At 38.5% G+C, this 14614-nt stretch overlaps 1 protein-coding gene across 3 annotated transcripts in view; it reads left to right on the top strand.

Annotated features, from left to right (window-relative positions):
* LOC122691512 (craniofacial development protein 2-like) overlaps positions 1 to 13880 on the top strand; it is a 41123-nt gene extending 27243 nt beyond the window's left edge. The window contains exons 8-10 of one of the 3 annotated variants that reach the window (XM_043898072.1): positions 698 to 817; positions 7360 to 7437; positions 9452 to 13880. In XM_043898072.1, coding sequence (XP_043754007.1) covers positions 698 to 817; positions 7360 to 7405 — 166 coding nt within the window. In that variant the 3' untranslated portion in view covers positions 7406 to 7437; positions 9452 to 13880. Of the gene's footprint in view, positions 1 to 697; positions 818 to 7359; positions 9346 to 9451 lie in introns of those variants that run through there. The other 2 variants (XM_043898074.1, XM_043898073.1) reach the window with 2 other exon arrangements.
* Positions 13881 to 14614: the final 734 nt, after the last annotated feature.

Raw genomic sequence — 14614 nt, 5'->3', positions numbered from 1 at the left:
TCTAATTTTCATTAGCAGTTAAAGTTATTCATGCAGAAGTGTATACAACAGAACACTGCTCTTTTTGACTTTATTTGTACTTTTTGGCCTGGGATATGGGTTTTAAATGGACAGTGTCTGTACCAGCTTCATTAAAATAAACAAAATATTTGTAAAAACTGTAAAAAAAAAAAAAAAGAAAATGATCAAATCTTTGTACCATAAGGAATTTTGTGTGATCGTTGGGTTGTTTTAGGTGTAGAACAGGAGTCTTCTTTAGGGTATTCTAAATTGTTATTACTGTTGCTTTTCTGCTTGAAATAATGCCAGTGTGTTTCTCCCAATTACTTGACATCCCTATTCCCACTTTGACTTAAGCATGAGCACTAATGTGCACATGAAGTGCTGTGGGAGAGCCATTTCAGTCTTCACTTTGGTGATCTCACGTGGGCTGTGATTCAGGGTGACGGTCATGTGACAGAAGTAATGGAGGGGGTTTGAGAGACGTCAGACTTCCATCTGCTGTTGTTTCCTTTATAAAATTAACAAGGGGAAAATGTCTTTGTCTAGAAGTGTTACAGGAGACTTTAATCATAATACTCAGCAGCAAGAATTTACAGAAAGCCCAGTTGTTTTCTCTTTGTTATTTTTTGCTTTTTCTTAGATTTTTTTTCTTTTTATTCCTCTTGTAAATTTGTTGTCTCCTTGATTGGTGCAGGGTGTCTAAGGAAGTGGGTGAAACACCTCAAGAAGGGAAATCCGTCTTCAAGCAAAATGAGAAAGAAGAACCTCAGTCCAGTGTCCCTGCAGCGATGCCATCACTTCCTGCTGGGTCAGGGTGAGTTATTTAGTCGCAGGTCCAGGTGTACTTGCCACATTGGAAAAGATGTTTTCGGGACAGTGACTGTTTTCCACCCCTGAGGATCTCATAGGGAGAAAAAAGGTCAAAGGTGACATAGTTAATTTTAATAACACATTGTCAAGAACTTTATAGTTTTTCCTCCCTTCATATTTTCCATAGTACATGAGTTATCTAGAGACGAAAACTAGAATTCTTTATTTGGAGGAAGGAAAATTTTCATTCTTCTTAAAACTGCATGTAAGAAGTAAAGGTGACAGTTAAGTAGGAGGAGTCAGGGCACTCACCTTGAGAGAGGTGAACGTGGACCACTCATTCCCATCACAGCACTGATCACCTCTGACTCCTGATCAGAGCTGTCTCTTCTTGAGGTGTTTGGGGTACAATAAGTCACCTATAGTGGCTTCACTAACCTTTCATTCAGTTTGTTGCTTTTTCCTTCCCTGGCAAATCTGTGAAAAGAAAGTTGGTTTTCCTGTCAGGTTAACAGTTTTTAGAGGACAGGCTTTTCTGATCTTTGCAGCCCTGGCTTAAAACGACATTGTGTGCACTGGTGTGCATTGACCCCTGCGACAGAGGTTTGAGTGTGGGTCATTAGTGTGAGAGGTGATTCCTGGACACTGAGCCAGGAGGAGAAACGGTGTGGGAAAGGTAGCAAGTGCAGGATGTGTTTTGTGGCTTCTGGTGGCTGCTACTCAGTCTTGGTGGTGGTCTTAGCAAGGGTGAGGAGGTTGGGGGAGTGTTATCCTCCAATTCCCTGCCATGCTCACTCAGCTGCTTCCGTGGCACTCAGGCCATGAGCCGGAGGTGTTTGCAGGGACGTTCTTCTCAGGGTGTCATGGCGGTGAGTGCAGGGACATGAGGAAGGGGTATGTTCATATCTGCTCCATACTTGTTATCTGCTTCTTCATCCAAACATTTGTATCCCACTGAAGCAACTAGGTGGTGGAAGTCATGTAGAAGTTACACAGGAATCTAAGAAGGAAAAGGATTTGAGTGCTTGCTACTGCACTGGAAATGGGGTAAACATCAAGGAAGGCGGCTGTCAGAGGAACAGAGTAATGTGAGCAGAGTTCTCAAGACTGACTGTTAATGCTCTAGGCCAGTACTTTTTTTTTTCATTTATTTTTATTAGTTGGAGGCTAATTACTTTACAATATTGTAGTGGTTTTTGCTATACATTGACATGAATCAGCCATGGATTTACGTGTGTTCCCCATCCTGAACCCCCCTCCCACCTCCCTCCCCATTCCATCCCTCTGGGTCATCCCAGTGCACCAGCCCTGAGCACTTGTCTCATGCATCCAACCTGGACTGGCGATCTGTTTCACACTTGATAATATACATGTTTCGATGCTGTTCTCTCAGATCATCCCACCCTTGCCTTCTCCCATAGAATCCAAAAGTCTGTTCTATACATTTGTGTCTCTTTTTCTGTCTTGCATATAGGGTTATTGTTACCATCTTTCTAAATTCCATATATATGCATTAGTATACTGTATTGGTCTTTATCTTTCTGGCTTACTTCACTGTATAATGGGCTCCAGTTTCATCCATCTCATTAGAACTGATTCAAATGTATTCTTTTTAATGGCTGAGTAATATTCCATTGTGTATATGTACCATAGCTTTCTTATCCATTTGTCTGCTGATGGGCATCTAGGTTGCTTCCATGTCCTGGCTATTATAAACAGTGCTGCGATGAACATTGGGGTACACTGTGTCTCTTTCAGTTCTGGTTTCCTTGGTGTGTATGTCCAGGAGTGGGATTGCTGGGTCATATGGCAGTTCTATTTCCAGTTTTTTAAGGAATCTCCTCACTGTTCTCCATAGTGGCTGTACTAGTTTGCATTCCCACCAACAGTGTAAGAGGGTTCCCTTTTCTCCACACACTCTCCAGCATTTATTGCTTGTAGACGTTTGGATAGCAGCCATTCTGTCTGGCCTGGCGTGTAATGGTACCTCATTGTGGTTTTGATTTGCATTTCTCTGATAATGAGTGATGTTGAGCATCTTTTCATGTGGTTGTTAGCCATCTGTATGTCTTCTTTGGAGAAATGTCTGTTTAGATCTTTGGCCCATTTTTTGATTGGGTCATTTATTTTTCTGGAATTGAGCTTCAGGAGTTGCTTGTATATTTTTGAGATTAATCCTTTGTCTGTTTCTTCATTTGCTATTATTTTCTCCCATTCTGAAGGCTGTCTTTCCACATTGCTTATAGTTGCCTTTGTTGTGCAAAAGCTTTTAAGTTTAACTAGGTCCCATTTGTTTATTTTTGCTTTTATTTCCAATATTCTGGGAGGTGGGTTTTAGAGGATCTTGCTGTGATTTATGTCAGAGAGTGTTTTGCCTATGTTCTCCTCTAGGAGTTTTATAGTTTCTGGTCTTACATTTAGATCTTTAATCCATTTTGAGTTGATTTTTGTGTATGGTGTTAGAAAGTGTTCTAGTTTCACTCTTTTACAAGTGGTTGACCAGTTTTCCCAGCACCACTTGTTAAAGAGGTTGTCTTTTTTCCATTGTATATTCTTGCCTCCTTTGTCGAAGGTAAGGTGTCCATAGGTACATGCATTTATCCCTGGGCTTTCTATTTTGTTGCATTGATCTGTATTTCTGTCTTTGTGCCAGTACCATACTGTCTTGATGACTGTGGCTTTGTAGTAGAGACTGAAGTCAGGCAGGTTGATTCCTCCAGTTCCATTCTTCTTTCTCAAGATTGCTTTGGCTATTTGAGGTTTTTTGTATTTCCATACAAATTGTGAAATTATTTGTTCTCGTTCTGTGAAGAATACCGTTGGTAGCTTGATAGGGATTGCATTGGATCTATAGATTGCTTTGGGTAGTATACTCATTTTCACAATTTTGATTCTTCCAATCCATGAACACGGTATATTTCTCCATCTATTTGTGTCCTCTTTGATTTCTTTCATCAGTGTTTTATAGTTTTCTATGTATAGGTCTTTTGTTTCTTGAGGTAGATATACTCCTAAGTATTAGGCTGGTACTTTTTAAGCTGTGGTTTGCAGTCATCATTTAAGAGAAATGAAATAGAGTGAAGCAACATATTTTTAGCCTTCTAATCATTATATTGTTTGACTGGGATTCTCTTCAGATGAGTAGCTTTCAAACTTTATTGACTGCCACTCACAGTAAGGAATACATGTCATTAGGATTTAGTCTGCTCATTAATATAGGTATGACTTCTATTTTATGTCCATACTATGTAATTATTATGTGTAGTATGTGTCATTTGAAAAACTTTTATGATTCATTGAATTGATTCCACAATCTGTTACAACCTGTATGTGACAAATAGTGCTCTAGGATACTTAAGAAATAAGCCTTCTGCAGGCTTATCTGGGTTAACAGGCTTGTAAGTGGTATTATTAAACAGTATGTCTTGCATTTATTGAAAGTGTTACTATGAAAGTTACCTCTGGATTAAGTACTAGATAGCAGTAAAGGCAATATCTTCTGCCTTAGGTTTCTAGTATAGTTGGTTTCATGTAGAATGCATCATGCAAAATGCTGGGGTGTTTGACTCACAAGCTGGAATCAAGATTGCTGGTAGAAATATTAACAACTTGAGATATGCATATGATACCACACTAATTGCAGAAAGGAAAGAGGATGTAAAGAACCTTTTGATGAAGGCGAAAGAGGAGTGAAAAGCTGGCTTAAAGCTCAACATTCAAAAAATTTAAGATAATGGCAGGTGTTCCCATCTGTTTGTGGCAAATAGATGGGGAAAAAATGGAAACAGGACAGTTTATTTTCTTGGGCTCCAGAATCACTGCAGACGTGAAATCACTTGACGGCAGCCATGAAAGTTAAAAAAAGCATGCTACTTGGAAGAAAAGCTATGACAAACTTAGACATCATATTAAAAAGCAGAGACCTCACTTTGCTGACAAAGGTCCACATAGTCAAAGCTATGATTTTTCCAGTAGTCATGTACGGATGTGAGAGCTGGACCATAAAGAACGCTGAATACCAAGGAATTAATGCTTTTGACCTGTGGTGCTGGAGAAGACAGACTCTGGAGAGTCCCTTGAACTGCAAGGAGATGAATCTACTCAATCCTAAAGAAAATCAACCTAAATATTCATGTAGGACTGAAGCCGAAGCTCTGGTACTTTGGCCACGTGATGTGAAGAGAGGACTCCTTGGAAAAGACACTGATCCTGGGAAAGATCGAAGGTGGTTGGAGGAGGGGACCGTAGAGCATGAGATGGTTGCATGGTATCATCAACTCAGTGGACGTGAGTTTGAGCAAACTCTAGGAGATGATGAATGACGGGGAAGCCTGGTGTGCTGCAGTCATGGGTTTGCAAAGAGCTGGATACGTCTGAGCATCTGAAGAACAACCAGAGCAGGGAAAGTTCTTCATTCAGTAGGTCGATTGTGTCCTTTACATCTTAGAGAGTGACTCATGGCATAGCAGCAGGCCTCCACCAAAATCTTCAGCCTCAGATTAGTTTCATTTTGTTGTATCAAGAATTCAGTATGTGCTTTGCTCTAAGAAAGTAGTTTCATGTAGCATAATTTTTACTTCTTGCTTCTTTGAGTGTTTCGCAAAATAATGTTTTGATGCTTAAAGATTCTACTTGGAAACAGTGTGTTTTAGAAAATACTGCTAGCATACTTCTGAAGATAACCAGAGGAAGGAGAAGTGGCATTTTGGCAAGTTCCCCTTGTTTAAGTCACTGAGTCGCTCATGAAAATCTTACTGCATTCTGTATTTCATGCCTGACATTCTTAGAGCTAATAATAGTCTTTTTTCTTTTGATATTTTTTACTTTGTGTTGATACAGGAATTAATAAACAGTGTTATGAGAGGAACAGAGAATGGGTTCAGCCATACACATACATGTATCTGTTGTTCCCCAAATTCCCCTCCCATATAGGCTGCTCCAGCATTGAACATTGTTCCATTTGCTGTAACAGATCCTTGTTGGTTATCCATTTTTAGAATATCAGTGTATATGTCCATGCCAAACTCCCTAACTATCCCTTCCCCTCAGTCATCACACCCCCTCAAGCCCCCACAACATAAGCTTGTTTTTGAAGTCTGATTGTAAGTTTGTCTTGTAAGTTTGTATCATTTCTTTTCAGATTCAACATATAGGACATGTCAAATTTTTCCTTCTCTGTCTCACTTCACTCTGTATGATACTCTCTAACTCAGTTCACATCTCTGTAAGTGACTCTGTCATTCATTTTTTATGTCTGAGTAATATTCCATTGTATAGATATACCCCATCTTGTTTATCCATTCCTTTATTGATGGACATACATATTGTTTACATGTCCTGACTAGGTAAATAGTGCTGCAGTGAACAGTTGGGGTGCATGTGTCCCTTTGAATTATGGTTTTCTCTGGATCTGTCTCCGGGAGTGAGATAGCTGGGTCACATGGTCGTTCTATATTTAATTTTTTACGGAATCTCGATGGTGTCCTTCATAGTGCCTGTATCAATTAACATCAAAGGTGAGAAATGAGGAAATTGTTCAGAAACCAAGAGTGATCACATATCAAGGGTGGGCGATTCTGTTTAAACTGATTTAGCAGGATGCTTGTTAAAACTGAACTAAACAAGCCCAACAGCGATGGTGGCCAAGCCTGAGACTTGGTTAAGAAGCCTGACTAAGGTTGGATCAAGAAGAGTCTGTGGTCTAGGACAGCATCTGGGGCAGCATGGAAACTGACAGAGGGAATCTGGGTGGGTCAGCCAGTGACGTATCTTTTGGTAGATTAATGAACTCACTCCTTGAAGGAGTAAAGTAAAATTCAAGGAAAATCAGCTTCTGTGAAAACTACAGAGAAACTTAACAGAGGACAAGGAAATGTCTTCCTGATTCAAAAAGTCTTCACAGTTTGTACATGAAAATGGGGAGACATTGCACTATGATACATGTACTTTGAATTTCTCAATAAATCCAATCATTTGTTTTACCTACACAGTTGTAGTTTTGCTTGGGAAACAACAGGGTCAAGAGAAATTCAGTTGATCTGAGGTGTGTAAGTGCACACATTTTATCAGTGCAGACATCTGTATGAGGTGCAGGTTGCATACAAATGGTATGGAAAGTCTTCAGGGGGAGAATCTATAGGAAATATCTGATTTATGAAAAGAATTAATGCAGTAAAATATTTTTTCATTTTCATGTTTTTAGTTGCTTCATTGAGACATGCAAAAAGATACTTTAAACATTCTGTTAGTATTTTTTTAAGTGATTTTGGTTTACTCATAGATCTTGCAGTTTAAATTAGAGTTAGTGGTTATTAATTTCCTAGTCTTAATGTGGTTACCTTGTGATGGGTCTTCAGCCTTCTTTTACAGTGTTTGGTTTGACTCCCAGAAAGTGCCTAAAGTTTAATTTTCAGATATGCCTTCCATTGGGTCCTTTACGTTTTCCTTCAAGAGAATTTTTATCCTTAATGAGAAAGAATCAGTCTTTTCAAACTCAATTTAAGCTCTTGTAATTTTTCCTCTAATGCTTGTCTTTTTCATTTTAAGGCCTGAAAACTGTGACCTTCAAAAGAACCAGGATTGCAGCAATTAAGTATCTGACTTTATCCTTAACCACCTGAACTGGTTTGTATGAAATACAGTCGTTTTTATATGTTTTCAAAATAGTTTCTGGTCGTTAAATCTGACATCTTTAAAGGAAACTTTTCGTTGTGAGTGTAAAGCTAACTGCCCATGAGATCGTGTGCAGTGGTATTTGATTTAAAGCAATATGCACTCTGGCTTCTGATTAAAAATAGCTAGGAGGAAGGATCAGTTTACCAGGGATAGTCACAGAGAAAAATTACAAAGTAAGGAAATGGCAACCCACTCCAGTATTCTTGCATGGAGAATCCCATGGACAGGGCAACTTCACAGGCTACAGTCCATGGGTTCGTAAGAGTTGGACACGACTTAGCAACTAAACCACCACTGCCAATCACAGAGAAAAACTACAAAGTATCATGTAAAGTAAGTAGGTATTTTCTTTGAACTATTAGGCCATTAGACTACTTATCAAAATAATAGTGATAGATACAGGGAAATGTCTTCACAAATTCTACAAGATTACTCTCCAATACTCAAATACTCAAATCATTCTTTTGAACAAATTTTTGTGTCTTTAGTTTAAGAGTCCATTTTTCAGTTCGGTGAGCTGGAATTTGAAAAATAAGCCTTCAGTTTAAGAAATTTGTTGTGTGAAATGATTTTAGTCATCTCTGTTGAAAGATGTCTCTTAGTATTCTCCCCTGAAATTTTTTTTTTTTTTTGATACAGTGTTAGAAACTGAACTTGACTTAGTGGACCACTACTCCTAAATACTAATTTTGAACATACTGATCCATGACTTAAATGTTTATTTTTCTTTTAAAGCCAAGATACTAAAAGTAGTGCATTTGGAAAGTTGTCCTTTTTTTTTTAATCTGTTTGTTGTTTGATTATCTTCTGTTTTCAGAAACTTCAAATATAAAGTGGATCATGAGATTATTGAATGTTTGATCCATCATTTGAATGATAAGAAATGTCTGTTTCCTCTTAGGGTATTGGAGGCTACTGCTTTGCATGCATGCTCAGCTGTGTCCGACTCTTTGGGGCCCTATGGACTCTTACGTCCATGTGATTTTCCAGGCAAGAGTACTGGAGTGGTTTCCCATTTCCTCCTCTAGCGAATCTTCCCTTTATCGGAATCGATCTCAACTCTCCTGCATAACTGGCAAATTCCTTTATTGCTGAGCCTTTCGATTGGCCACATGGGGGTGGTTGCTCAGATGAAAAAAATACTGGCATTTATTTTGAATATTTTTTCACATATAGCTTCTGGGAGTTTTGCCAACCACTGATTTTATTCTAGAAGGATATGCAACCACCTCTTCCCAGCTGTATATCCACTTTTCCTTTTTTTATGACTTAGAAGGAAGTAGCCCCAACCATAAAAAGCTGATTTCTGGATTCTTTAAGATGGAAGTTTTAGGGTAAATGTGTTTCATGTTAACTTCATCCATATACAAATGAGTGATGAATCTTACAAGATAAAAATGTCTAATTATGCTATTAATGTTTTTTTTAACAGGAAAACATTACTTAGGAAATAAAGTAGGGAGAAAAGTTTCATGTAAATAGTTATCTTTAAGCCTTTATGTTTTCTAAGTTTTTAAATTGTATGTTTCTTTTGATTCCAAAAGCTCCTCTGGTTTGAATGAAGTTCTTATTACCTGCAGTGCATACCAGCCTTTCCTAGGAGACCATTTCCCGGGATGTGAAGTCCTGGTGCCATTAGCTGTCCACATGCAGAAGGTTCTGTGTACATGCGTTTCTTTTTTCTGTAGTCTGTTTGGCTGGTTGTCACTTAACTTTTCAGTTAGTTTATTTCACTAAATGATATAGTCAAAATGATAAAATCTTTGTACCATGGGAAATTATTTCAATTTTATTTTTCTACTGACGTTTCTAATTCTGGTATAAATGTTTATCAATAAAGAATTACTCTCAATTCTGTGAAGTAGAACTGTTTTTTTCTTTTTCAGTGGCCAGTGAATTTAATTTTTTGTAATATGGTCTTCTAACTTTTTAAGCTTTTTATTTTATTTTTTCTATAACTTAGAGAAGACTCTTGAGAATGCTTGGAGTGCAAGGAGATCAAACCAGTTAATCCAAAAGGAAATCAACTGTGAATATTCATTGGAAGGACCATTGCTGAAGTGAAGCTCCAATACTTTGAAAAGATTACTCATTGGAAAAGACTGAGATACTGGGAAGAATTGAAGGCAATAGAAGAATGTGCCGGCAGAGGATGAGATAGTTAGATAGCATCATCAACTCAGTACACATGAATTTGAGCAAATATCAGGAGATACAGTGGAGGACAGAGGAGCCTGGTGTGCTTCAGTCCATGGGGTCACAAGAAGCTGTAAAATGTTTTTGTATTTCCTTTAGGTTCTACTTACTAGTTTATAGTAAAATTCTCTTCCAAAGATCTGATTAAACACTGCTTACATCTTGAGTCTCATTAATTCAGCTTTCAGGGCTATATGTTAACATCAAAAGTTTTTGTATTTCACACTGGGATAGCAGAAAACTGGTAACAGTTTGTGAAGAAAGAAAAAGTATTATTTCAGTAGTAGGTCCACATGAGAGGCTCTAAGGTTGGCTCAGTATTCTGTGACATCATAAATCTTTTTCTGCTCTGCCACTTTCAGCAAATTGGATGGTTCAATTTGGTTGCTTATCCCATGGTTACAAGGAAACATTTTCAGTTCCAGGCAGTGCAGATAGACAGTGTCTGGCAGGATACTACCCTTTGATTCTCTGTTGTTTTTTTTTCTTGTTTTAGGTATACTGTAAAGTGCACAAATCTTAAATGTATAGCTTGATGAAATTTTACTCATGTGAAGTGGTAGCACTTTGATCAAGATACAGAATGTCTCTAGCACCCCAGTAGGATGCAGAGTTCAGCCAGAAGCCTCAATATTGTGTTTCCCAACAGGATCTTTTTGTTTCTAAAAAGGTGATGACCCAAGATTGGACAGGTGTATGGTGGATGAGATGGTAAAGATGTTGAGTTTGGTAGGAAGGGCTCCATAAATTGTTGCCAAGACAACAGGGTAATAGTGAACCAGGAAACCTGTAGGGGGTTGGGATTTGTATTTTTCCCACCTGGAGACATTTGTCTAAAGGGATTCCTCAGTTTGGGCCTATTTCTGCTTGGTGGGATTATGTGCCCTGTGTTGGCAGAGTCTCTGATTTCTAAAAGGAAGTTGGAAATCTAGATTATTGGAAAACTCTCATCTTTTAAATGCTTATATATTGAGTATTCCCCACAACACAACAGTAGGAACCAGTTCCAGTCTATAAGGCCGCCACACATACTCAATTAGTGGAAATACAGGGTTGGGTACCTGTGGGACTCTGGACTTAATATATTTGTCAACTGATCAGTACATAATCTTGTTTTATGTGTGTTTCTGTTCAAAGATATTGTATTTAATGATCTTTGTAACAAATCATGATATGCAGTATATGCATGCATTCTAAGTCGCTTCATTTGTGTCCGACTCTTTGTGACCCTGTAGGCTGTAGCCTGCCAGCATCTTCTGCCCATGGGATTTCCCAGGCAAGAATACTGGAGTGGGTTGCCATTTCCTCCTCCATGAGGATCTTCCCAACCCAGGAATCAAACCCATGTTTCTTGTGTCTCCTGCATTGGCAGGCAGACTCTTCACTACTAGTGCCACCTGGGAAGCCTCATGCTATATATGTATAATGAAACAGTTGTTTGAATGACAGCAATGTTAATGTACAACTGAGACTACTACTTTCTTTGCCTCAGTTTTACACACACAAACTACAAACATACACTACACATTAAAAGTACTCACTGTAAACATAAGTATTCATATAGAGACATAGTATAGTCTGTACAGCAATGCAGGTAAAGTCTTGGAAAGGGAAAGATTGAGCATTTAACGTTTCATAAAGCATTACCTAACATTTTCCTGTTGATGGAGCTGCAGGCTGCATGATGATACAACGCACAGTGTGGGCAAACCTTTCGACCTTGGCTTACCCCACCAAAACCAAGGAAGAGGTTGGTGGAACTCATTCTGCAGATGATGGAGAGAGTGGGAGGTTTACATCTATCAGTTCACCCTCAGAGGTCTGGTTCTCACTACTTATTGAGTGGAGAAACAGCTCCAGAAAGAAGAATGTGGAAAAAAAAAAAAAGAAGAATGTGGGCAAAAGCGGAAACGTCACTCAGTTGTGGATGTGTCTGGTGGTAAAAGTAAAGTGATGCTATAAAGAACAATATTGCATATTTACCTTGAATGTTAGATCCTTGAATCAAGGTAAATTGGACATGGTCAAGCAGGTATGACAAGGTTAAAGACTGACAGTTTTAGGAATTAGTGAACAAAAATGGACAGAAATGGGAGAATTCAGATGACCATTATGTTTACTATAGGTAGATATCCCTTAGAGGAAATGGAGTAGCCCTCATAGTCAACAAGAGTCGGAAATGCAGTACTTGGGTGAAATCTCAAAAACAACAGAATGACCTCAGTTTATTTCAAGGCAAACCAGTCAGCTTCACAGTAATCCAAGTCTACACCCCAACCACTAATGCCGAAGAAGCTGAATGACTATGAAGACCTACAAGACCTTCTGGAACTAACACCAAAAAATCCTTCCTATCATAGGGGATTGGAGTGCAAAAGTAGGAAGTTGAGAGAGAACCTGGAGTACACAGGCAAGTTTGGCCTCGGAGTACAAATGAAGCGGGGCAAAGGCTAACAGCAGGAGGAGACAGGGGCGACAGACATGGTTGGATGGCATCACTGACAGTGAATGAGAGTGAGCAAACTCCAGGAGATAGTCAAGGACAGGGAAGCCTGGCATGTTGCATCAGTAGGTGGAACTGATTCTGCAGATGAGGAAGAGGTTGACAGTCTGACATCTGTTAGTTTAACCTCAGAGGTTTGGCTCTCACTTGTTGATGTAGTTGGCACTTTCCCCTCCTGAAGTAGCTCTGGAAACTGGGCCGGTCCTGTCTGCCTGGCTTTTTGCCTCACATCTTTAAGCATCTCATCATAAGGGGCAGACACACCAGAAGTTAATGATTTAAATTTGAGGCTTCGATCAAGGATAGGGTTACACCCTTCCATGTCACTGAAAATTTGTTTCAAGGCAGAGTTCCATTCTGTTATTTTGGCTGCTGTAAGAGGGACAATTCCTGGACTCTTCTGCTGACTATCATCACTGTCTATTGCTTTCTCTGCCAAAATTTCCTCCACATCCTTCTTCATGTCACCAAAGCCTTCACTTATTTGCTGTGCAGCATGCATTATGTTTTTGACACTGTTCTTTATTTCTGCAGCACCTTCAAAGCCTTCAAAATTTTCCACACAGCCTGGCCAAACATTTTTCCAACAGTTACAGGCTCTGCTTGATGTCCCAGGCTGTGCCAACATAATCACATTGGGTATAGTGACTGACTTCCAATAGTTCGTCCATCATGGTAGTTTCCTTGTTGACTTTGAGAGCCTTGAAAGCCTTGTTATAAAGCTCCCTTGTATACTGTGCCTTGAAGACATTTATTATGCCCTGATCCAGGGGCTGGATGAGAGACTTAGTATTTGGGGGCGTGAAAAGAACTCCTACATAGGGGTCGGCATTTTTGAGTTCTTCACAGCAGTGGACTGGGGCATTATCCAAAATTTAACAAAATCTTGAAGGTGAAGTTTCTGCCCTAGAGATAGTATTCAACTTCTGGTATGAAACAGCTGTGGAAACCAGTCAGGTGTCTTCCAACCTTTGTTCCACCTCCAGTGGACTGGCAAATGGTTCACACTTTTCTGGTTAAGGTTAAGTGTTTGTTAACTTGAAGCTCTGTACACCAGTAGGGGTTTGCACTTGAAGTTGCCCTTGTACTCCATGTCCAAAGAAGCTGCAACCAGACAGCAGGGGTTATGCAATCATGATAAAATCAGATTCCACACCCGCCAGGTGAGTGACCCAGAAACTGGAAAACAGTAATACCAAAAATGTTCTCCCACTATTGTGAAGGTTCTGAGCCCCACAGCAGGCTTCCCAGAGAGGGGATCCGGCCAAGGGACTGGGTATCCCCAGGGAATCTGACTTGAAAGCGACCTGGATTTGATTACAGAACTTAACCTTAAATATAAACTGTAGTTATCTTAGATGTAAATAGGTTAAATACACTAACCAAAAAATAGAGACTGGATGGTTGGATGAAAACGTGCATGTGAACCTCCACTTAACATCACTCTACTAAAACCCCCAAATTGTATGTAATTATTTTATATTGTTGCATTAATTGTTTCCATTATGGCTTGCAATTCTTAAGTATCCTTTTTTGTATGGCTATTGATTTTGAAAACTGAAAAACAGCTTTTACTATTGTGATTATGTAACTAATTTGCTTCATACCATTGAATTGTGATTGGTCAACAGAAAATAATAGAATTCTTTATCACTGAAACTACCATTTGACAGAGAAATGTGAAATCACTTTTTAAAATCCAGAATTGGAATTTTTTGAAAACTAGAAATGCCCAGGTACTGCTTTTTGTCTCCAAAGCTTCAGATGTGTTTCTGATGAGCAGACATGTTTAAAAACAACTGGACTATATATGATATTTTACTTTTATCTAGTTTATTTCATATTTTCTATTTCATATTCGGTGCACCCATTTCATTTTGTTTATGGTTCCCAATTTCTCCATCTCTTTTGTTGCTGTTCTCTCTCAAATATGAAGCATAGTAGAAAAGCTTTTATATACATATATAAATAGTATGTACAACATATTTTAGAAAACTTAAGAATTTTTGCATAGCTAAAAGTTTATCACATTTTGATTCCACTTGTTTTTCTTAGTATGAATAGAATGCTAGATTTCTAATTTACATTCAGTCAAAACTTTGATATAGTTCCATGTATTTTGGCATCTAGTATTACTGCTGACAGTCTAGAAAGTTTATTATCTTGGTGATTTAAAAAAAAATTGAGGCTTGAAACTTACAAGAAACAGTATGTATTTTTTTTTAAACAGGAAATTAACATGCTATGATATTTTGTACATGTTTTCAAATTTCACAAAATTTTATGCTACTGTCCATTATTTTTTTCCATACCATATTTCCATACAAAGACTTCACATTGTATTTAATTGCATTGAGCAGCTTCAGCTGCAGGGAACAAATTCTGGTAAATTCTCTTCATTTTTATTCTATGATCAATATTTTCTAA

This window comes from Cervus elaphus, chromosome 4 (genome assembly GCF_910594005.1).
Source record: "Cervus elaphus chromosome 4, mCerEla1.1, whole genome shotgun sequence".
Classification (NCBI taxonomy): Eukaryota; Metazoa; Chordata; class Mammalia; order Artiodactyla; family Cervidae; genus Cervus; species Cervus elaphus.
Note: the sequence above shows the minus strand (reverse complement) of the source record. Positions and strands in the feature narration are given on the sequence as shown.